This window comes from Scyliorhinus torazame, chromosome 11 (assembly GCF_047496885.1).
Source record: "Scyliorhinus torazame isolate Kashiwa2021f chromosome 11, sScyTor2.1, whole genome shotgun sequence".
NCBI classification, from domain to species: Eukaryota; Metazoa; Chordata; class Chondrichthyes; order Carcharhiniformes; family Scyliorhinidae; genus Scyliorhinus; species Scyliorhinus torazame.
Genome location: NC_092717.1, coordinates 111,070,323 through 111,094,843, shown reverse-complemented (window position 1 = coordinate 111,094,843; position 24,521 = coordinate 111,070,323). Strand labels below are relative to the sequence as shown.

Sequence of the window (24,521 nt, the reverse complement as noted above, 5' to 3'; positions counted from 1 at the left end):
CCACCACCACCGGGCTTGTGGTGTATTTCTTTGGTGAGAACGGCAACGGCGCCGTCACCATTGCTTGTAGGCTAGTCCCCCTGCAGGACGCCCTCTCCAATCTCTTCCACGCTGCTCCCTCCCCTTCTCCCATCCACTTACACACCATTGAAACATTGGCGGCCCAGTAGTACTCACTTCGGCTCGGAGTGCCAGCCACCCCCTGTCCCTACTACGCTGCAAGAATCTCCTCCTCACTCTCGGGGTCTTCCCAGCCCACACAAAACTCATAATACTCTTCTCGATTCTTTTGAAAAAAGCCTTCGTGATCACCACCGGGAGGCACTGAAACACAAAAAGGAATCTCGGGAGGACCACCATTTTAACCGCCTGCACCCTACCTGCCAATGACAGGGACACCATGTCCCATCTCTTAAAGTCCTCCTCCATCTGTTCCACCAACCGCGTTAAATTAAGCCTTTGTAATGTACCCCAATTCTTGGCTATCTGGATCCCCAAGTACAGGAAGTCCCTTGTTACCTTCCTCAATGGTAAATCCTCTATCTCTCTGCTCTGCTCCCCTGGATGCACCACAAACAACTCACTTTTCCCCATGTTCAGTTTATACCCTGAAAAATCCCCAAACTCCCCAAGTATCCGCATTTTCTCTGGCATCCCCTCCGCCGGGTCCACCACATAAAGCAACAAATCATCCGCATACAGAGATACCCGGTGTTCTTCTCCCCCCCTGAGTACTCCCCTCCACTTCCTAGAACCCCTCAGTGCTATGGCCAGGGGTTCAATCGCCAGTGCAAACAATAACGGGGACAGAGGACATCCCTGCCTCGTCCCTCTATGGAGCCGAAAATAGTCAGACCCCCGTCCATTCGTGACCACGCTCGCCATCGAGGCCCTATACAGCAACTGTACCCACCTGATATACCCATCCCCAAAACCAAATCTCCTCAGCACCTCCCACAAATAATCCCACTCCACTCTATCAAATGCTTTCTCGGCATCCATCGCCACCACTATCTCCGCTTCCCCCTCTGGTGGGGGCATCATCATTACCCCTAGCAGCCTCCGTATATTTGTATTCAGCTGTCTCCCCTTCACAAACCCAGTTTGGTCCTCATGAACCACCCCGGGACACAATCCTCTATCCTCATTGCCATAATCTTAGCGTCCACATTCAGGAGGGAAATGGGCCTGTAGGACCCACATTGCAGCGGGACTTTTTCCTCCTTTAGGAGGAGCGATATCATTGCCTCTGACATAGTCGGGGGCAGCTGCCCCCTTTCCCTCGCCTCATTAAAGGTTCTCATCCGTCGCGGGGCCAGCAAGTCCATATATTTCCTATAGAATTCAACTGGGAATCCGTCTGGTCCCGGGGCCTTCCCCGCCTGCATGCTCCCAATCCCTTTCACCACTTCCTCCGTCTCAATCTGTGCTCCCAGCCCCACCGTCTCCTGCTCCTCCACCTTAGGAAATTCCAGCTGATCCAGAAAGCACATCATTCTTTCCTTCCCATCCGGGGGCTGAGCTTCATATAATCTTTCATCTTAGCTAAGTTAATCTAACAACATCAAGTTCCACAATTAAGGAGAAATAAATGGAACAATGCGTTTTTCTGAAGAACAACCAATTATTCTCTCACGACTTTGGCATGGCTTAAGACTTAATTATTTAGACAATTGTATATTTTTGTTGAATGAAGTATTTTTGTAGGCTAGTACCTATATTTGATATTGACATGTGCGAATGTTTAAGTTGCTGTATTTCATTTATTTTCTCCTCTTTAAAGTAAGGGTTCTAGCTGATGGTTGCAATCTTTGTCTGTTGTTCTATATTTTAAATCTGGAACGGCCACAGAGTGGTAAGTTTTGGGCTACGGTAGCATTTTGATCATGTTGCATCCACAACTAACCATCATCCACAGGGGGCCATACACATCTCTCTCTGTTCACTGCAATTCTGTGTGCCATTATCATTCTTCCTTCTTTCTCGTTTCTGATGTTGTCCACCCATTCAGTCCTTTTCTGACCTGACTAGTTCTTTCCTGATGTTTCACCTTCTACTGCTGCTCGCAACGGACTCTCACCCCACCTTTTCCAGTGGTTGTACTGTCTCAATTTCCATTTCTTCACTTTAACTAACGCCCCAAAAATCCGGTACGGCATGTAATGGAGCGGTTACACGTGTGAGAGTTCCTACCGGAGATTGCAGTTTAGGCGCTTTCGCCCGGCTGGCAATGGAAATTCGACCCAAAATCTTTAAAAACTCAATGATGTATGTGTCCCACAACAGGGGATGCGCAATTGGTACCGAACCAGGCAACAAAAGAAGAGAGAAACAGCTTCAAAATGGAGGCTTCAAGTGCCTTGGGAGAAAAGGAAATGGTGGAGGCTAGTACAGTCACAGGGGCCACCTCCCTAACTGTAGAAATTCTAGCTGTGGAGTTGCAGAAAGTGCATCGAGATGTCTCTGGGGGCCTTGAGAAGGCGATCGAGGAGTCAATTTCCTCGATCCAAGGGGCCTTGGCTAAGGTGGATGAGGTGGTAAAACAGCAGAGTGGGGTGCTGCAGGAGGTAGGGGGTTGCTCTGTCAAGGCAGAGCGACCAGAGCACTTCTCTGGAGGTGTAAATGGCAACAGTGGTGGCCAACAAAAAGAGCTTGAGGGTTAAGGTGGATGACCTTGAGAATTGAGTGAGAAGGCAAAATCTAAGGATGGTCAGATTGCTGGAGCGGCTGGAGGACCTGTACCTGACCAGGTTTATGGCGCATCTGCTTTGGAAGATAGTGGGGGAAGGGCAAATTCCCCCCCTCCCCCCACTCTTGCTGGGGAGCCACCTTGTGCATTTATTGTGCGATTTCCCAGCTACCAAGATTCATTTTTCCAATTGTTAACTTATGTACGTAAATGGATGTCAAGATGTTGGGCGGGATTCTCCGACCCCACGCCGGGTTGGAGAATCGCTGGGGGGCGGCGTGTATCCTACCCCCGCTGATCGCCGAATTCTCCAGCACCGGAGATTTGGCGGGGGCGGGAATCGCGCCGCGCCGGTCGGTGCCCCCCCCCCCCCCCCCCCCCCGCCCCCCCGGGCGATTCTCCAGCCCGTGATGGTTAAATTAAGTTATTTTATTATTATATTTTTTCTTTTAAAAGCTGCAAATACTTTCTTTACAGAGAGGAAAAAGACCTTGCTTCTGGGTCCTTCTGGTTGGTTGAAGGGACCTTCAGGCCCACCTTGACAATCAATCTTCTTTTTAAAGTCTGGTCTTCTTTAGATGTAATCGCTGATGAGCTCGGTTGCTGTGTCCTGTCTTTCCCATGTACCGAGCTGTGAGAGCTGGCTCTGCAGACAGTCTTTGAGCTGACATAGAGCTGACTCTTTGAATTCTAGTCTTCCCGAGATGTATTCGCTGTTTTAGCTCGGCCGCTGTGCCTTGTCTTTCCCATGGCCGAGCTGACTGTAATCTGACTCTGAGCTGCTTGTTTCTTCTCTGCTTCTCTCTCTCCCTCCCTCTGAGTTCTAGTTCTGGTAGTTCCTGCCCTGGTCTCTGGGTTTATATATTTTTCTAACAGTTATCTAATTTTTATGACTATATCGTAAAGTAACTTATTTCACTTTGATTGTAAAAAGTGTCTTTGATCTAAACTTTCTAATCCAACTAAGTATTTATTTTGACATAACTGTATCTCAGAGATCTGATTACATTGTTTCCTGTGTGATGATCAAAATGCTTTGGTTTCAAGAGGTGTTACTTTTAATTCCTGTCATTTCTGTAGTTTTATTTTCCAATTGTGTCCTCAGCTCATAATTCTCTGCCAGTCCCGCCGGCGTAAATTGAACCAGGTCCCTTACCGGCGGGACCTGGTGGCGCGGGCGGGCTCGGGGGTCCTGGGGGAGCACGGGGCGATCTGGCCCTGGGGGGTGCCCCCACGGTGTCCTGGCCTGCGATCGGGGCCCACCGCTCCGCGGGCGGGCCTGTGCCGGGGGGGGGCATCCTTTTCCTACGCGCCGACCATTAGCCTCCACCGTGGCTGACGCGTAGGTGAAACCCCCCCCCTGCGCATGCGCGGGGATGATGTCAGCAGTTGCTGACGCTCCCGCGCCGGGGCGGACTCGCTGGCGCCAAAGGCCTTCCACGCCAGCCGGTGGGGCGGGCCTAACCCCTAGAGGTGCGGGCCTAGTCCCTAAAGGTGCGGAGGATTCTGCACCTTTGGGGCGGCCCGACGCCGGAGTGGTTCACGCCACTCCGTCCCGCTGGGACCCCCCCCCGCCCCGCTGGGTAGGGGAGAATCCCGCCTGTTATATTGGAAAATTTGTTAATAAAAAAAAATATATTTTTAAAAACCCTATGAAATGCAGGGACTCCGATTTTCTTGCAGATAAACTGATTTGTTCTTCATTCTTGCCAGCTGGTTCTAAGGACCCTTCGCCAGAGCCATCATTCTAAAGTTGTAATCCTCTTCTCATCAGCTTTTTGGGTGTCCAGTGGTCAAGTTACTAGACTAGTAATACAGAGGCTTGGTCTAATCAGGAGTTCAACTCCCACCACAGCTGCTGGGAAATTTATATTCAGTTAACTAAATAAATGTGTGAAATAAAAAGCTAGCATCAGTAATGGTAACTATATGAAACTACTTGATTGTTTTAAATACCCAAGTGTTTCATTGATGTCCTTCAGAAAAGGGCGCCTACCCTCTGACCTATATATAACTCAAACAAACAGCAAATGACTGGCTCTTCACTGCCCTTTGAAATGACCCAGAAACCATTCAGTTGTATTCAAGAAGGTATCTCACCACCATCGTCTCAATTAGGGATGGAGGATAAATACAAGCTTTGCCAGCAACTTGCACATCCTGCAAATTGAATTTTAAAAATTCAGTTGGGTACCATAATCAGGGCGAAATCAGCAAACCTTTTCCATTTGCGTACTAATATAAACTGTGAAGAATTGTTTCAAAGCATATAATTGGTTATTATTAAAGTGATTGTAATGAAATTATGCTGGTTTCTCAACCGTGTCAAATCAAAAAGGGTTTACTCAAAAGTTATTCATGAAGTAGTAACTCCTTGAGGATAGCTATCTAATTTCCTTTTTTCGGTGAAAGTTAACATTTTTAACAATTCATTTTTTGAGGAAATGCATCTTTACTTTTATTTAGGAACTGATGAAGAGGACACCAAGAAGGCACAATGACTGTGCAGCAGTAATCGAGGCTCTACAGGCCATGAAAACTGTGTGCTCCACTATCAATGAAGCCAAGAGACAAATGGAAAAACTAGAAGTTCTAGAAGAATGGCAGTCTCATATAGAAGGATGGGAGGTATAACTATTCTAATTTAAATACTTCAAACTCCAAATTTAAAGCTGTGCTTTGAGCAGGTTCCAAAACACACTTCTCTGTTTGAACTTTTAGCTATCTAAAAAAAAATTAAGTTTTAGCGATGGCCTATTTGTACAAAATATGCCAATGTTTTAAAGATCATTATTTTCTTGTTGGAAAAATTTACTTTCATTGAGTAATTGATACAATACAGGAGGAGGCTATTTGTCCCATTGTACCGATGTCAACTCTTTACTAGAGCTATTCAATTAGTCCCACACTGTCCCTCTTGTCCTATAGTTATGCAATTGTTTTCCCTTTCAAGTAGTTATCCAGTTCCCTTTTGAAGGTTATTGTTAAATCTGCTTTCGCCACCCCTGAAGGCAGTACCTTCCAGATCATAACAACTCTGAGTGTGATTTATTTTCTCTGGTATCACCTTTGGTTCTTTTGCCAATTAACTTAAACCAGTGTCCCTCAGTTATTAACTCTTCAGCTGTGAGAAAATGACTCTTATTTACTCCATTAAAACCTTCATGATTTTGAACAATTCTGTCACTTTGCCTTTTAACCTTCACTGGACTAAAGACCACCAGTTCTCTAGTCCCTGAAACCTTTCCAATAAATACTATGTGCTCACTCTTCAAGTCCTTGATATTTTTCCAAAGTACGGTGCCTAGAATTGGCCATAATACTCCAGCTGGTAACTCACCTCCTAAGCCTGACCACCATCTGCAAGGCACAAGTCAGAAGTGTGAAAGAATACTCTGGATGAGTGCAGCACCAACAACACTCAGGAAGCTTAACATCATTCAGGACAAAGCAACTCATTTTATTGATACCGCATCCACCACCTTAACCATTCATTTCCTCCACAACTGGCGCACAGTATCAACTGTGTGTACCATCTGCAAGATGCACTGCAGGAAGTCGCCAAAGCTCCTTCGACAGCACTTTCCAAATCCTTATACCAATTGGGCAAGGGCGGCAGCTATATGGAAACGCCACAAGCAAGTTCCCCCCCAAGTCACTCACCGTTCTGACTTGGAACTATTTTGCCATTTTTTCACCACCATTGGATCAAAATCCTGGACGTGTCTCTCTAGCAGCATTCTGGTAATTCCTACAACACATGGACTATGGAGGTTAAAGAAGGTGGCTCCCCTCCACCTTCTCAAGGGCAATTATGGATGGACAGTAAATGCTGGTCTTGCCAGTGACACCCACATCCCATGAACAAATTTTAAAAAGTGGGGAACTAACCAATGTTGTATAAAGATTTAAAAATCGTTCTTGCTTTTATAGCCTGTGCCTGTTGAGAAAGCTAAGGAATCTTGTGTGCCTTTTTAACAGCCTTCTGAACTTGTTTTGCCAGCTTCAAAGATTTGTGTACGTACACCCTCAGGGCTCTATTACAGCACCTTCTTTTGATTTGCACCATTTCTTTTATATTGCATTGTGTCTTTCTTCGTTTTAAAATTTATAACTTTGTATTAAATTTCATATTGAAGTCATATGAAATCCTTTTGTTTATTAGCTGAAGCATAACCTGGGAGGTTATGCTGGAACTATATAAAACATTAGTTAGACCACAACTTAAATAGTGTGTGCAGTTCTGTCCATCTCAATACAGAAAGGATGCAACTGCACTTAAGAGGATACGGAGGAGATTTACACCGTTGTTGCCAGGGCAGGAAAATTGAAGAGTGTCCAGGTAATGTCTGGGGAAGTAAAGGGGAATACTTTCTTTGAGGGTGGAGTTGTTATTGTCGATGGTGGAATCCTGGGGGGAGAACTCAGAGTAATGGGATAGGAGGGAACAGTCACAACTAGACGGGGGAGTGGGATGGGACAGGCCTAGGGTGAGGATCTGTTAGATGAATATCTCATGAGGGGGGACGGGTTCATGGGGGGGTCGGGGGAAGGCATATGGCTCAGATAATGGGAAGGAACAGAATCAGGATGGTCATAGGGATGGTAACAGGTGTTGTCTCTGAAGAGAGGGAAGGCAGGTGGAGGTGGATCGTGATAGGGTACAGGATAACAGGCGGAGATTCAAAGATGACAGAAGGGAGAGGAATAATGATATTGGATGGGTCTAGGGTGTTGGGGAAGTTTGTGGGGGCTGGGGGAGGGTAAAGATGGTGGAGTGCATTGTGTTATGTACTCTGGGATAACACAGGCTGCAACTGGATGCAGTTTAACCAAAAGATACTCCTGACCTTGAAGTTAGTTCAATCCGATTTATTGAACCAGTAGCACAGTTCTCTATGAGTTCGACTCTCTGCTAACCTAAGTGTGGTTACTCTGTCTGACTGAACCAGACTAGCTCTTAGCCACATGCTGGAGGTGTGATACTGTACATACACCCTGACTCACTCTGTAGATGTTCATCAGTGGAAAGAGGCGGAGTATGAGTGCCTCATGCCTTTTATAATGAGATACCACCCCTGAGTGTCCTGTCTGCTCATTGGTCATGTCCTGTTCTCTGTGTTCATTAGCTGCCTGTCTGTGCCTGTCTGTATATCAATATCTGCATGTCTGCAAATCATGACATCGCCCCTTTTTAAAAATGTTTTGTTGGCACATGGGAACGTACTGACATGTGGTGGTATATATTAACATATTTACAAGCGGTGGCATATGTGAACGAATTTACATGTGAAGACAGCTGTCTAATGTGTGAAAACAGAACATAGCAAACAAAACAAATGTTCATAAGTCCTGTCTCTGTTGCTTGCGTCTGATCCTTGTCGACTGCCGGAGAGGTGGTGGTGGGGACGACGGCGCCTTGATAGGTGGGATGGAAGCCTGACTGGTGGCCTCGTGGTTCGAGGTATCAGGAGGTGGCAAAACAACAGACAGAAACTGTGAAGAAAGCAGGCAATTTTGCACAGTGCCATCTGTATTGTCGCACAACAGAACCATCAGCCATACGTACAACATACGAGCGTGGCGCAGCCTGTCGAACAATGGCAGCTGGAGCAGACCAGCCACCATCCGTTATCTTGATCCTGACAGTGTCTGCCGGGGATAACACGGGCAAATCGGTGGCATGAGCATCATAGCCCTGCTTTTGCTGGTTTTGGAACTGCTGCAACTTCTGCAGCACCGGGAGGTGATCCAGGTTGGGCAAGTGTTTGGCTGGAAGTGTCGTCCGCAGGTCCCTCTTCATCAGGAGTTGAGCCGGCGACATGCCAGTGGACAGTGGGGTCGCCCTGTACGCAAGCAGCGTGAGGTAGATATCAGAAGCAGAATTCGCGGCCTTGCAGATGAGCTGTTTCACAATGTGCACCCCTTTTTCAACCTTCCCATTGGACTGCGGATAGTGTGGGCTGGAAGTGACATGTTTGAAATGGTATGATTTGGCAAACATAGACCACGCGTGGCTGTTGAAGCATGGGCCATTGTCACTCATGACAGTGAGTGGGATACCATGCCTGGAGAACGTCTCCTTACAGGCCTTGATGATGGTCCGAGATGTGAGGCTTGAGAGCTTGACGACTTTAGGGTAATTGGAGAAATAGCCAATAATCAACACGTAGTCATGACCATTCACACAAAAGAGGTCGATGCCAACCTTGGACCATGGGGAAGTCTCGATTTCATGCTGCTGGAGCGTCTCCTTGCTCTGTGCTGGCTGGAAGCGTTGACAGGTCGCCCAGTTGAGGACCATGTTCGAGATGTCCTGGCTAATACCGGGCCAGTAGACAGCCTGCCTGGCTCTGCGTCTGCACTTCTCGACGCCCAGGTGTCCCTCATGGATTTGGCAGAGCACCAAGCTCTGGAGACTGAGCGGAATGACAATCCGGTCCAGCTTGAGGGGGATACCATCAATCACCGTCGGGTCGTCCTTTACATTGTAAAATTGAGGGCACTGCCCTTTCTGCCAGCCATTGGCGAGGTGGTGCATGACACGCTGCAAGAGGGGTTTTTTGGCTGTCTCCTCGCGGATACGAACCACCTTCTCATCAGACGCCGGGAGGGTGCTAGCACACAGCTGCATCTCTGATTCAATCTGCTGGATGATTTCCAGTGGTTCACTAGACAACGTGATGGAGCGGGACAATGCATCAGTGATGATGAGCTCCTTGCCAGGCGTATACACTAAGTCAAAGTCGTACCTTCTGAGTTTGAGGAGGATGCGCTGCAACCGAGGCGTCATGTCGTTCAGGTCCTGGTGGATAATGTGGACCAAAGGCCTATGATCCGTCTCGACAGTGAATGTCGGCAGGCCGTAGACATAGTCGTGAAACGTGAGAATGCCAGTGAGAAGACCCAGGCATTCCTTCCCTATTCGCACATACCTTGTTTCGGTGGGCGTCATGGCCCTCGATGTGTAGGCTACCGGTGCCCAGGATGAAGTGTCATCGCGTTGAAGCAGCACCACACCGATGCCATCCTGGCTCGCATCTGTTGAGATCTTCGTCTCCCTGTCTGAGTCAAAAAATGCCAAGATGGGTGCAGTGGTGAGCTTGGCTTTCAGCTCCAACCACTCTGCCTGATGTGCTGCCTTCCACTCAAAGGCAGTGGACTTTTTTTTACCAGGTTTCGTAGGGCCGTGGTGTGTGAGGCCAGGTTTGGGATGAACTAGCCCAGAAAATTGACCATGCCCAGGAAGCGCAGCACCGCCTACTTGTCTTCAGGGACATTCATGGCTTCGATGGCCTTGACCTTGTCTGTGTCCGGGCACACGCCCTGCTGAGATATCTGGTCACCTAGAAACTTGAGTGTCGACATGCCAAAGCAACATTTGGACCTGTTCAGCTTCAGACCATTGGCATGGACACGGCGGAATACCTGCTAGAGACAGGAAACATGCTCTTCAGGAGTCGTGGACCATATGATGATGTCGTCCACGTACTCACGAACCCCTTCGATGCCCTCCATCATCTGCTCCATGATGCGATGGAAGATCTCCGATGCCGAGACAAGGCCAAACGGCATGCGATTATAGCAGTATCTGCCAAACGGTGTGTTGAAGGTGCAGAGCCTCCTGCTGGACTCATCCAGCTGGATTTGCCAAAATCCATGTGATGCATCTAACTTGGTGAAAAAACGTGCGTTGCCATCTCACTGGTGAGTTCCTCCCGCTTCGGGAAGGGGTAGTGTTCACGCATTATATTCTTATTGAGATCCTTGGGATCAATGCAGATGTGCAGGTCTCCCAAAGGTTTTCTAACACATACCATCGAGCTGACCCAGTCAGTCGATTCGGTTACCTTGGAAATGATGCCCTGTTGCTGAAGATCCTTGAGCTGTGCCTTCAGGCACTCCCTCAGCGGAGCCGGGACCCGGCGTGATGCCTGGACCACTGGCTTGGCATTCGGTCGTAGCAGAATCTTGTATCAATATGGCAGCGAGCCCATCCCGTCGAACACATCCAGATACTGAGCGAGGATGTTGTCAATGCCGGCCTGTAGATCCACATTGAAGGATGTTGTTGTGTTAACCCGCTGCACAAGGTTCAGCTGCTTGCAGGCCTGCGCTCCAAGTAGGGATGCCCTGTCTGGCTTGACAAATTCAAAACGTAACTGTGCATGAGTGCTCCGGTTGGAGACGAGTAGATGGCAGGATCCCAGTGCCGCGATGGCATTTCCGTTGTAGTCCAGGAGCCTGCAGGCTGCTGGAAGGACCTTGGGGGGCTTCTTGATGTGTTTGAAATCTGCCTGTGAGAGGAGGTTGGCAGAAGCACCTGTGTCCAGCTTTAAACTGGATGGAGCAGTGGTTGACCTGCATCACCACACGCCATTCGTACGCAGAATCCACAGCGAGGATGGATTGAATTTGTGATGAGTTGGATGTGGCATATTCACATTTGGTAATGATGCCCACAGTAGGCAGAGTCCAGGCATTCTTCCTCTGGATCCGTTGCTGCCTGTAATCGTTGTTGCACACTCGGAATGTGCCGTCGTTGGAATTGGGAGCGCTGGCCCCTGACTGCTGGTGCAGACCTGCACGAGGCTGCATAGTGTCCAGGCTTCCCGCAGTTTAAATATCACCTGCCTCTTGCAGGGCAGTGTTTCTTTAAGTGGGCGTTGCCGCAGTTTGAGCACGTCATGATGTCGGCATCCTGACGCTCCGGGCGTCATCGAACATGCACAGTGAGGGTGTCGGCCCCCTCGTTATCCTGTTCGCATCGCGCATGTGTGGGGCACCGGGAAAAGTGCGCAAAATGGCCACTTTCATCGATGCTGAGGCGCTGCATCCGGGAGATGGCCTGCACACTCTCTGCCTGGTGGGAAGCAGGTTTCTCATTTTCAGATGGTTTGTATTGGGCATAGCAATTTTTGGTGTGCTCATGCACTGTGCATGTTTCAATTGCGACTGGCAGGATCATATGCTTGATTTTCAGTAGCTGCTCTCTCAGAGGATCAGAGTGAACTCCAAAACGATTTGGTCTCTGATCATGGAGTCAGCAATATCGCCAAAGTTCCAGGACCGCGCTAGCAGGCGGACGTTAGTTAAGAAGGAGTTGAAAGATTCATCTTTATCTTGTAGACGCTGTTTGAATATGTAGTGCTCGAAGATTTCATTGGTGTCCACTTCACAGTGACTGTCAAACTTGTCCAGGATGGTTGGAAACTTTGTCTTGTCCTGGCCTTCGGTGAAGTGAAAAGAGTTGAAGAGTTCGATGGCTTGATCATCCGCTGTTGAGAGGAGAAGCACGATCTTCCTTGCATCAGACGCACCCACGCGGTCTGAAGCTTTGATGTACAGCAGAAACTTTTGCTTGAATGTCCGCCAGTTGGCACTGAGATTGCCAGAGGTCCTGAGCTGGTGAGGAGCCTGAATCTTCTCCATGGTGCCTGGATACATTCGCTGGTCGTCACGGAATGGACTGACGTAAACCACCTAGATTAAGAAGTCTCCTCCCCTTCTACAGCCCCTGAACCAGAGTGATTGTATCCATAAATGCTGAGAAAGCGTGGGAGTGCCTTGTTGAGGTGCTTAGGAGATTTGGATTTGGGCCGGGGTTTATTGTATAAAGGAAGATATTGTATAAAGCCCCTAAGGCTGGTGTATGCCCTAATGCATTGAGTTTGGGTTATTTTCCACTGAATTGGGATACAAGGCAGGGGTGCCCATTGTTGCCACTCCTGTTTGCACTAGCGATAGAACCTTTAGCTTGAGCTCTGAGGTCATCGGCTAAATGGAAGGGGAAAAGGCAGGGGAGAAGGGAGCATAGAGTGCCTCTATTTAGGGATAAGCTACTCTTGTGTGTTGCAGACCCAGTCTATATAAGTTGAACCTGGAGAAGAGTGAATATTTTTTGGTTAAGTCCCCCAGGGAGGGCAACCATGCTAGCGGTACTGCCTTTTGATTTTGCCAGAGGTAGCTTCCGGTATTTGAGTGGTCTATAGTTGGTCCATGCTTCATAGGTTAAATTATACAAGTCTGGTGAGTTCGATTTACAAAGATGGGATATCCTTCTTGTCTGTGGTGGGCAGGGTCCAGACGATTAACATAGATACATAGAACATACAGTGCAGAAGGAGGCCATTTGGCCCATCGAGTCTGCACCGACCCACTTAAGCCCTCACTTCCACCCTATCCCCATAACCCAATAACCCCTCCTAACCTTTTACTTTTGGACACTAAGGGCAATTTAGCACGGCCAATCCACCTAACCTGCACGTCTTTGGACTTTGAGAGGAAACCGGAGCACCCGAGGAAACCCACGCAGACACGGGGAGAACGTGCAGACTCCACACGGACAGTGACCCAGCGGGGAATTGAACTTGGGACCCTGGTGCTGTGAAGCCACAGTGCTAGCCACGTGTGCAACCGTGCTGCCCGTACGATAAATATTCTACCAAGGTTCCTATTTCTGTTCCAATGCCTCTCCGTTTTCCTTATGGAGTCTTTTTTTTGCCACGGTGAACAAGTTGCTGACTTCTGTTATTTGGGGTGTAAGTCACCAAGAATTCGTCAGGAGTCTCTTCAGGGGGACTGGCAGTCTGGGGGCCTGGCGTTACCCAATTTTCTCCTTTATTATTGAGTGGCCGATGTTGAGCAGGTGCTGGGGTGGCTGGGGAGTTGGACTCTATGGGGGGAGGACAGTTTGTGTAAGGGTTCGAGTTTGCAAGCTTTGATTACAGCTTTGCTTCCATTCCATTCATCTGAACTGTGCTGGGACCAGTGTTCTAGCGAGTCATATAACTGGGTAAGTAGAGAGGGATGTAAACTAAATATAGGGGGATAATCATGTAGGGCAGTGTTTTTCAAACATTTTTTCCAGGAACCCATTTTTACCAACTGACCAATCTTCGGGACCCAAGCCAGCCGACCTTCGTGACCCACGCTGGTCGAGCTTCGCGACCCAAGCCGGCTGACATTCGCGACCCACCATTTTCTCTTACCTTTAATGCGAGATGTGAGCATACTTGGTCCTCACAATCTTACTCCAATCAGGTTCAGAGGAGAGCTTGGATTTCGTACCTCAGTTCATAAACTCTGAGTAGCTCCCCCGTTAACTGATTATTATAGTAACTCTTCAAGCGGACAAAGTCCACTGTCATTGGGATTGACTGGTCACTGTTTCGATTCAATGCTTTAATGTAGTATAAAAGGTCAGCAAAAACCTATAGCCACCCTTGAGTACACAGAGGGCGATGATGTGATGATTTCCCATGGCTTTCATTATATCCCTTGCCAAACGTTCAGTTTGTCCATGATTAAACCACAAGGAATATATACTCTCTCCAGATCATTTCAGTAATGTTTAGGGATGCAAAACAGATCGAGGTCATAGCCTTGTTAATCATCGGTGATCAACACGCAGTCAGCCGCCACCATGCCGTGATCGCACTTTAACCTGGGTTCAGGTCCCAACACCCCCGGGTTTCATGCGCACTGGTGAGCGGGCACGCACGTGCAGTGCACACGCATTTTTTTAGCTGGTCGTGTCCGCCATTTTTAAGCCGCTCGCAGCCGGTATTGTAAAAAGCCTGCTGCTGCAGCTGTTGTGTGTGAATTCCCGCGATCGTGAACGCTGAGATGGCCAGCTCCGTGACCCGCTCGACACCCACCCGCGACCAAACCACAGGTCGTGACCCCCACTTTGAAAATGCCTGATGTAGGGGAAGATTGAGTAATTAAGGGAAATGACAAAGATAAAGATCGCTATAAAGGTAATTATAATTAGACGGTGGCAAGGCAGTAACAGACAGTGATTGAAAATTGTGCCAGTGGATAGGGTCAGAGTTTACAAAAACAGTAAAATGACTAAATTAAGTACTCTGTATCTAAATGCCCATGGCATTCACAGTAATATTGATTAATTGTCAGCTCAAATAGAAATTCATATTTATGACCTGATGGTCATTGTGGAGCTGTGGCTACAAGGAAAGCAAGGCTGGGACCTAAATATCCAAGTGCAGGCAACATTCAGGGAAGGCAAAAAGGCTGGGAAATGGTGGTGGGCTTGCTCGGCTAATTAGAGGGAATTAGTCCTGTCATGAGAGATTACCTTAGTTCTAGAGATCAGTTTGGATGGAACTAAAAAACAGCAAGGGTCAGAAAACATTGGTGGGAGTTGTTACACCGAATGGCAGTAATAATGCAAATCACAGTATAAATAAGGAAATTACAGATGCAGTAACAAGGGTAATATGGTAATTATGGGGGATTTTAATCTATAAAGAGACTGGGTAAACCTAATTAGTACCAAGGTTGTGGAGGACATATTCTTGGAATGTATGCAAGATGTTTTTCTGAAGAAGTACATTGAGGAACTAACCAGGGAATTGGCTACTTTACATCTATTACTGTGTAATTAAAATGGACAAATTAATCATCTTGTTGTAAAGGAGCCTTTAGGAAAGAGTGACCATAATATGATATAATTTTACATCAAGTTTGAAAGGGATGTTGTTTAATCTTAAATCCGAACAAATAGAACCATTTGGGGCATATTGACTATTGGAAACTAAGTTAACAAGTATAAGAGTAGACAGGCAATGACTAATATTTAAAGAACTGTTTCATAGTTTACAACAAAAATATATTCCTTTAATGCATAAAAACCCAACAAAGAAAGTGTTCCAATCGTGGCTAATTAAATAAAAGGGTTGAATTCCATCAAAGGAAGAGGTGCAGAAAATTGCCAAAAAAATGATAAACCTGTGAATTGGGAGCATTTTAGAATTCTGCAAAGGAGGACCATTAAAAAGATTAAGACAGGGAAAATTGAATATGAGTTTAAACGAGCAAGAAACATAGAAATTGACTTATTCAGGCATGTAAATAGCAAAAACAGATATGGGTCCATTACAAGTGTAGTCAGGAGAATTTATAATGTGGAAGAAGGAAATGACATAAAAACGAAACAAATACTTTGTTTCTGTCTTCACAGAGGAAAATATTAAAAACACAGTGTGGTATTCTTTTGAACTGTGCGTTTGGCTGATTGTTTGCAATAGTCTCTTTTTGGCCCCATAGATTCCTAGGTTTTTATAGATGCACACATACGAAAATAGTCTAGATTAATAAAACAAATGACAGACATCTATATTATTAACATCAAAATTACATTTCAGACGCCAATTATTTAGTTAATAAGCAAACTGTTGGGTAGTAACACATTGCTGTTGATGGAGGAGAAATTTTGCATTGAATCCTTTTATTTATTGAGTTTAGCCCTTTAATGGAAAAATAATGAGTGCCATCTGTAAACGTTATTTTCTTTCTTGTCTGGTTTTAAGATTTATAATTACATTGAATTTTGAACCCAAGAGTGTGTTTGTGTGTAAATGTTGTGTAATCAGCTGATCAGATAGGTTTTGGTGCCACGAAGAACTGTTCGAACATGATGTTGTCATTTAATGTGTAGCATCAGCAAAAAAATCAGCTTAAAGAGACGAAGTGAACTCAGTACATACTGAAATACAGCACATGGTAACTCAGCAAGAAGAAGAATAGATGTCAACAGCAAGCGGATGTTCTTCTGGGGGCCAACAATGTCCTTAATTGGGTGACTTTATAGCCAAAGTAGAATGTCTTTATAGCCAAAGTAGAATGTAACGGTCAGGTATAACAAAAAATAGTTCCCAGCATAAAACGTGTGGCTAACTATTCCTCAGATCAACAAAGGAACAAATAATTACACTTTTTTTCAAGTTAGCCTAATTAGAACCAGAGCATGGTCTGGAGCCAGTGCAGGAATAGATTAGAATCTAGAAAGAACTTTTTATGCAATACAATTGATTTCAAATAACTTGGCAAAACACATGCTCCATAAGCTCAGTTGAATATTATCTTTTTTAACAGTATTTTTCAAGCATAAGTGTTATTAAAGGCAGATAAATTTCACTCTAAGACCATAATACATAGGAGCAGAATTAGGCCATTCGGCCCATCGAGTCTGCTCCACCATTCAATCATGGCTGGTATTTTCTCATCCCCAGTCTCCTGCCTTCTCCCCATCACTCCTTATCCCCTTACATATGAATTAATGTAGAAATAAGTTGGAAAAGCCGAGCATTAAAGAATAAGTAGGATTTATTATTATCCAATTACTTAAAGGACGTATGGTGAATGTTTGAACACTCACTGGACTATTCTTCATTGGCTGTGTAAAAATGTATCAAAAATGAGAATTACCCTCAAAATCACCTAATCAACGGGTGTCATTTGCAATTTTCCATCTACAGATTAAATATTCATGATTTGAAACAAGCTACAATGCATGAAAAAGCTTTAAAAAAGACAAATTTTGCAATAACACTTTTAATCTGCTTCAAATTGGTATCCATTAGTTACTTAAAAGTTTCAGTTTTCCCTGTCACAACTACTTCGATGAAAGGTGAATAGGATGCCTTTCATTTTTCTCATCAAAGCTGAAGAGAGAAGTTAGTGATTTTCATATGCCTCTCATTGTGTTAACGTTGGAAAATGAAGCGGTAGACCAACAGAATTTGTTTTCAACAGTTCCACCAAATGCCATCATGATTCGATTTTTGAGTAGGCCTGAAACAAATGATCCAAGCCAAAACAGACTGCAGTCTTCCTTAAATACACCCATTGTAGATCCTCAACAAGACTTTTGGATACCGTGGAGCAGATTCCCTGCATGATATTTCTCGCAGGTGGTAGTTCTGGACCAACATGAGCTGGAGATAATTCTGAGATCCTTTGATACTGTTCTCAGACATTAAGGTTGGTGACCCCAAGATATTGATGTTGAAGGACTTCCACATGGCGGTACAGTCGAAAGTTAAGGATAGGTGGTTCTTTTGATCTAAGTAGTCTTAATCTGACGCTTCACTGACACAAATATTACCTGTCACTTGTTCGCTGAAGACTGAATGTTATCCAGGTTCTGCGGGGATAAATTAAAGGAATAGCAATTATGAAGAGGATTGTAAAAATTTCAGGAAGATGTTGGGCGGGATTCTCCATTGCCCGACATCGAAATCGGGAACGACGATTGGGCGGAGAATGTCTCCCGGCGCAGGAATCGGGGCAGCGCCGGTTTGACGCTGGATTGCGATGCTTCGCTCCCTCCAAATCGGTGTCACCGGGACATGCGCCTCACGTTGGGATGTCATTAGCCAGCTCACCCGAGATGCTCCGCCTCCGATGTGCTGAGTTCGTAAAAAGCCACGGGTTCTCCGTTGGCGTCAGCACTTTGCCTCAGGAACGGAGAATCCAGCCCCTTGTATTTTTCGCCTTTGGAAGCAAAGATGATGATGTTGTGAGTGTTTTGTAGGGTTCCAGTGGCTACATAGGTGACGGCTAAGGCCAATCTCCATGTGGAATGTTCTGCTGCAAACTAGCAGGGTACAGCCGATGATTGAGTTTTGGATAAATAGCTTGGCTTAGGATTTCCTCTCCTTGTGTTTTCTCTCTGCTTCTTATATCTGTTTGGAGGAGGAGGTAACACCGATTCTACTTGATTGCACCAGGTGCGGTGTTCCTGGGCGAGCTTCTCCCAGGAGTCAATATCAGAACTCTTAAGTGAAACCTTCAGAGTGTTCTTGGAACACATCATTTGATTGTCATGGGAGCACGGCTCAAACTCATATTATGCCTCAAAGATTTGTTTTCGTAAATGAGTATCAGGAATTATGGCTGCATGACCAGCCCAGTTCATTAGCTGCTGTCTCAATATGGTGTGGATATTTGGATGGAGGGACGAGGCAGTGGCGAGGGTGCATTGGGGAAGGCTGAAGTGGGGATTGGGGTGGATGATGTCACATTGAAACTGGTGATTCAGTTTGGCTGTGTGAGATGGGTGGTGGCAGAGTGTGGTGGATGTGATACTGAGATTACAAGAGGGATAGAGATAGCCATGGGTAATTTTGTGAAGATGAAGGATGTGTTAGCAAATTGAAGGCTCAAGCTTGTTACCAGGAAGGAATTTATGGGATGCTACATTCAATCCATTTTCATGTATGTCTCAGATACGTGGGCAATCAATGAGGATCTGTGGGAGAAAGTGGAGGGCTTGATGTCTGCTAAGCGTCTCAGGTACAGAAAGACCATGGGACCAATGATGAAATGCTTGAAATTGCAAACACATAATAAATCACTGAGGGGTAGCATCCAAAGGAGAAGGTGCCAGTATTTCATCTATTTGTTTACAGCTGTGGGTCTGCAGAGATCTCTTCTCTAGGGCAGTCAGGGGGGTTGTGGTGGGGTTGTGGGGATGGTAGGATGGATGTGGTTGGATGATGGACGCGACTGAGTGATTGCAAATGATGCAAGACAGATGAGCGTGACATACCATGGTAGCAGATCTCCTGGTGAAGTAGCTACAAGCAGCAGCAGCTTGGTATGCCACCTTGGATGAACATTTCATTGTCTGGTATTTATTCTGCTATCTTTTCTTCATAAACTTCTGAAGACAACTCAAGTAAAGTGGTTGAGCTTCTTGGCATTTCTAGTGCACAGTCCAAATGTAACATGTGTTGAGCAGAGTGGCAGAATAAACTTTCAGTTTGATAGACAGACTTACTCCATTCCCATTCTCATGTTTGAAGTCTGCCAAAGGCTACACTTTGGCAATTCTTGCCTGTGTCTTGTCAATGTAAACAGCTTGAGAGACAGTGTGCTGCCAAGATAAGTTAACTTATCTACTGTCAACAGGTTTTGGTCATGGACTGAAACCTTGGTCTTGAGATCGGGCTTTCCTGGAACAGGTTGCTACATCCATTTTCTTCATTTTGAGTTTGAGGCTGAAGTTGTTTCATGCATAGGAGAACAGTCAATGTTACTTTGCAACTCCAACTCTGAACTAGCAGTTAGTGCACAGTTATACAGGTAATTGCATAGTATTGCCTTGGTGACTTTGGTATTTTCCCAGAATCATCTTATATTAAGCAGTTTCTTGTCCATGGGATATCTGATTTTTGATACCAGGATCACTCTCATGAAAGGCTTTGGAAAGCATAGCAGAGAAGAGGGTTGGCATTAGCATGCAGCATTCTTTAATTATGTTAGTGACTGGGAATAGATCAGAAGACTCACCATCCTCCAGGGTATGCGCAAGAATGCAATCATGGAACAGTCGAACCATTGTGATGAAGTTCTCAAGGCAGCCGAATTTCTTCATTACTTTCCAAATACCCTCTCTGCTGATTATGCTAGGTCAGGTCAACAAGTTCCGTGTAGAGGTCCATGTTCAGTTCTTAGCATTGCTCCTAGAGTTGTCCAACTGCAAACACCATCTCAATAGTTCTTCTACCTTTCTTAATCTGCACTGATTCTCTGGCAGCAGATCATGATTGTAAGGTTTCACTAAGTAGTTCAAAAGGATTGTGGGTAGGATTTTGCTGGTGGTTGAGAAGAGTGAGTTTCCTTTATGATTGTAGCAAGATTGATAAATTCCTTTCTGCCTGTAGAGGTGGACACTGGCGATATTGGAAGATATCTTTGTATTATTGTGGGATAGTTCCTTCCTTCCACATAGACTGAAAGAGTTCAGTGGGTTTCTTGACCAGGCATTGGCCTCCAGCCTTGGACACCTCAGTTGAGATGGCATCAGCTCCTGCAGCTAGAAAGGAGTTTTATTTGTTTTCATTGTTTCTAACAGTGTGGGAAGGTGAGTAAAAATAGTTATTGACAGTCTGTTGATGTCTTCTTTGATGGATGAATCATAGAATCACAGAATTTACAGTGCAGAAACAGGCCATTCGGCCCATCAAGTATGCTACGGCCCTTGGAAAGAGCACCCGATTTAAGCCCACGCCTCCACCCTATCCAGTAATCCAGTAACCCCACCTAACCTTTTGGACACTAACTGAGTGTTAACCTGTTGCATTGAGGATTGGTGACAAACCAGTAGGTTGGGTGCTGTAGGCAGATTTCAGAGTATTGTGGAAGTTCTTCCAGTCATTGAAGTTGGCATAGGACTGAAGTTTGTCTGCTTTCTTATTCAGCCAAGTGTCTTGGACCTCTCTGAGCTTGCCTTGGACAGTCCTGCAGATTTTTTGGTAGGCATTGTGCTTGGAGGGTGGTGACTTGTCATTGGGGTAAACCCTGTAGTGGTGATTATCATATCATACCTGATGTTTCTCCACCAGTAGTTTCTGGATTACCTTGTTTTCATCAGATGTTTCTTGATGCTCATGAGAGGTAGGGCCAGGTTTTCTAAATCTTTGCCCATGGCACAGTACCTTGCACACCATGAGCCACATCAAAGTGTAGTGGGTGGGCAATCTGTGATTTCCAAATGCATGTGCATTGGGCAGGCAGATGGGTATCAGTTTTTTTTACTGTATCTTCACATGCATTTTTTCTTTTTGGGGAATAGGGGTGGTTGGTGGAAGAACAACTGATCTGGTTATCATCCTGTTGAATTTCCACATGAATGCTCTGTCCATGACTCAGTAAGTCCTGGCATCGTACTTGAATCTGGAGTAAGACCTCCTTAGGAGTATCAGTGGGAGAGTATTTTAAAAAAAAGATATTTTTTTATTCTCCTCTTTTTCACATTTTCTCCCAAATGTACACCCAATAATCAGTAATCAGTAAAACAATAATCAGTAACGAATGTAATGTCAATCCCCTTATCAATAACAACGATCCCAGCCTCCCACCAAACCCCAGACACTGGCCCACATGTGAACATAAACAAATGACAAAAAGGAATCAGGAATCAACCATAGTCACCATTAGCACATACAGTCCTCCCTCCCCCCAACCCTCCCAGCCCCCAACCCCCCTAATGTTCGATGTGATCAACTTCTCGAAAGTGCATTATGAATAACGCCCATGAATTGTAGAACTCCTCCATGCTTCCCCTCAGTTCAAATTTGACCTTTTCAAGCGTTAAGAATTCCAGCAGGTCCCCCCGCCACGCCAGGGCACAGGGTGGAGAGGTTGATCTCCACCCTAACAGGATCCGCCTTCGGGCGATCAACGAGGCGAAGGCTACGACATCTTCCTCCGCGCCCGTTTCCAACCCCGGCTGATCCGACACCCCGAATATGGCCTCCCGAGGGCCCGGGTCCAGTTTCACGTGCACCACTTTAGAGATTACCCTAAACACCTCCTTCCAATAATCCTCCAGTTTTGGACGGGACCAAAACATATGAACGTGGTTTGCAGGGGACCCCCCCCCCCCCCCCCCCCGCAACGTTCACACACATCTTCTACCCCCTCAAAGAGCTGACTCATCCTCGCCCTCGTACGGTGCGCTCTATACATCACCTTCAGCTGTATCAACACCAACCTCGCACACGAGGTGGAGGCGTTCGCCCTCCAGAGCGGCTCACACCAGAACCCCTCCTCCACACCCTCTCCCAACTCTTCCTCCCACTTTGCCTTAATTCCTTCTAGTGGTGCCTTCTCCTCCTCCAAAATAGCCCCGTAAACCGCCGATACTACCCCCTTCTCCAGTCACTCTGTTGTCAGCACCTCCACCAGCAATGTGGAAGCCGGCTTTACTGGGAAACTCTTTATCTCCTTTCTGGCAAAGTCTCGAACCTGCATGTATCTAAATATTTCCCCCTGCTCCAGCCCATACTTCGCTCCCAGCTCCTTTAATCCCGCAAAACGACCCCCAAGAAACAAATCTTTTCGTGTTCTAATTCCTTTCTCCTCCCATCTCTGAAAATTTCCATCCCACTTCCCTGGCTCAAATCTATGGTCAGTGGGAGAGTATTTTGATAGCAGTGATTATAATTCTGTTATATTCAGAGTAGTTATGGAAAAGGACAAAGGAAGACCAAGAATAAATGTTTTAAATTGGAAAAGGTCAATTTTGCTAAACTGAGGTGTGATAAGGTCAAAGTGGACTGAAAACAGTTATTTGAAGGTAGATACTGATCTACCTTCAGACACTGACAGACACTGAGGCATTGAAGGAGGCAATAGAGAGGGTTCAGAACAGGTATGTTCCCATGGCAAAAAATGTGAGACTCTCAAATAGAGAGACCGCACACTCCAGATGTTCAAGAGCAAACAGGGGGTAAGACAAAAAAAAAGAAAGCATGGGCAAGGTTTTTTGGACAGCAGATTTTCTCACCCTGTCATCTGAAGATTTAACATGGAATGCATCGCTGCTGTTACCTGCTGCCCTGCACCCATTTAACACCCAATTGGGCATTGATTGGCCAACAGTGCTCCCTTATTGTGGAGCATGTCCCACTTTAGAGAGCCACCTTATAGACAGCTCTATGGTCCAAGCAGCACCAGGCTTCACTGCTAGGACTATATGCAATCTACGAAGAAGGGGAGCTAATTGAGGCTGGACATCAGATAAGTCCGGGGTGCTGACAAGCCCCAGCAAGGGGACTGCGGGGCTGGGAGACTGTGTTCGGGAGGCTTGGGCAAAAGGTTATATTGCAGGGTGAGCTTGGAAGATGACCGTGTGGGGGACACTTCCAATGAGCACAAGGGACCCACTGCCCCCCCACCCCCGTAAAATGGGAGACCGGTCAGGGCATGTGAATAGGCAATGGCAGGCTGCACACCTCATTTTATGAGGTCCTCTTCAAACTTGCCGGCAGCAGACCGTAAAAGTTAGAGCCCTTATGTCAGATATTGAGAGTTCAAGAATACAGAAAGCTTAGAGGAGTATAGAAAGTTGAACGGTAATTTGAAAGGAAATTAGGAAAGCAAGTAGAGGGTGTTGTTACAAATGTGGGGCTGGATTCTCCACTGGCGAGTTTCTCCATTGCGGCGGCAGCACACCCATGCTCAAAGGTTTCCCAAAGGCGTGGTGCTTCCCACAATGGGAAACCCCATTGGCCGGCTGGCTGGCAGGGCGGAGAATCCCACTGCCGGCAGGGTTGCTCCGTGTCATAAAACTGGTGCGGCGGGCGGAGAATCCCGCCCATGAGGTTTTATAAAGTAGTTATGTGTCCTTTAAATTTAGGGTTCAAAGGGAGCACATGACCTCCTGATTGGCAATAATCCAAAGTGACATAGTTACCATGGGGACAGAGGGTGCAGGTCAAGTGCTCTTGAAATCCATGTGGCACATTTAACACCCAACAACATCCTGGGTTAACGATTGGTCAGAAACTGAACGGGTCCAGCCTTATAAATGATGTGACTACAAGAGCAGGTCAGAAGTTTGGAATTCTGCAGCAAGTAATTCATCCCCTGACTCCCAAAGCTTGTTTACATCTACAAGGACAAGTCTGGGGTGTAATGGAATACTCTCTCCTTGCTTTGATGAGTGCAGCTCCAATTACTCTCAAGGTGCTGGCCCATATTCAGGGCAAACTTGATTGTCAGCCTATCCACCACCTTAAACATTCATATCCTCCACCAGTGACGCATGGTAGCAGCAGTGAATACTATCTACAAGATGCACTGCAGCAATTCATCAAGGTTCCTTTGACAGCAGCTTCCAAACCCACAACCTTTACCACCTAGATGCAGCAGATGCATGGGAATGACTTTACTGCAAGTTGTCCTCCAAGCCGCACCATTCTGACTTGGAACTATATCGCTGTTCCTTCACTGTTTTGAATCAAAAACATAGTACTCTTTTCCTAATAGCACTGAGAGTGTGCCTACATCATCTGGACTGCAGTAGCTAAGAGAGGTGACTCACCACCATCTTCTCAATGACAATTAAGGATGGGCAACAAATGCCGGATATTCGGCGGGGGCGGGAATCGCGCCGCGCCGATTGGCGGGCCCCCCCCAGTGATTCTCCGGCCCGTGATTGGCCGAAGTCATGCCACTGTCAACCCACGCCAGCCGGCGTGGATTGAACCACCTTTGGGACGGCGGGACACGGCGG

The 24,521-nt window shown here is 46.3% G+C and overlaps 1 protein-coding gene across 2 annotated transcripts in view; it reads left to right on the top strand.

Moving 5' to 3' along the window:
• Positions 1–24,521, top strand: part of prex2 (phosphatidylinositol-3,4,5-trisphosphate-dependent Rac exchange factor 2) — an 825,781-nt gene that overhangs the window by 156,823 nt on the left and 644,437 nt on the right. For both annotated transcript variants that reach the window (XM_072467618.1, XM_072467617.1), the window contains exon 6: positions 5,156–5,317. In XM_072467618.1, coding sequence (XP_072323719.1) covers positions 5,156–5,317 — 162 coding nt within the window. The remainder of the gene's footprint in view (positions 1–5,155; positions 5,318–24,521) is intronic.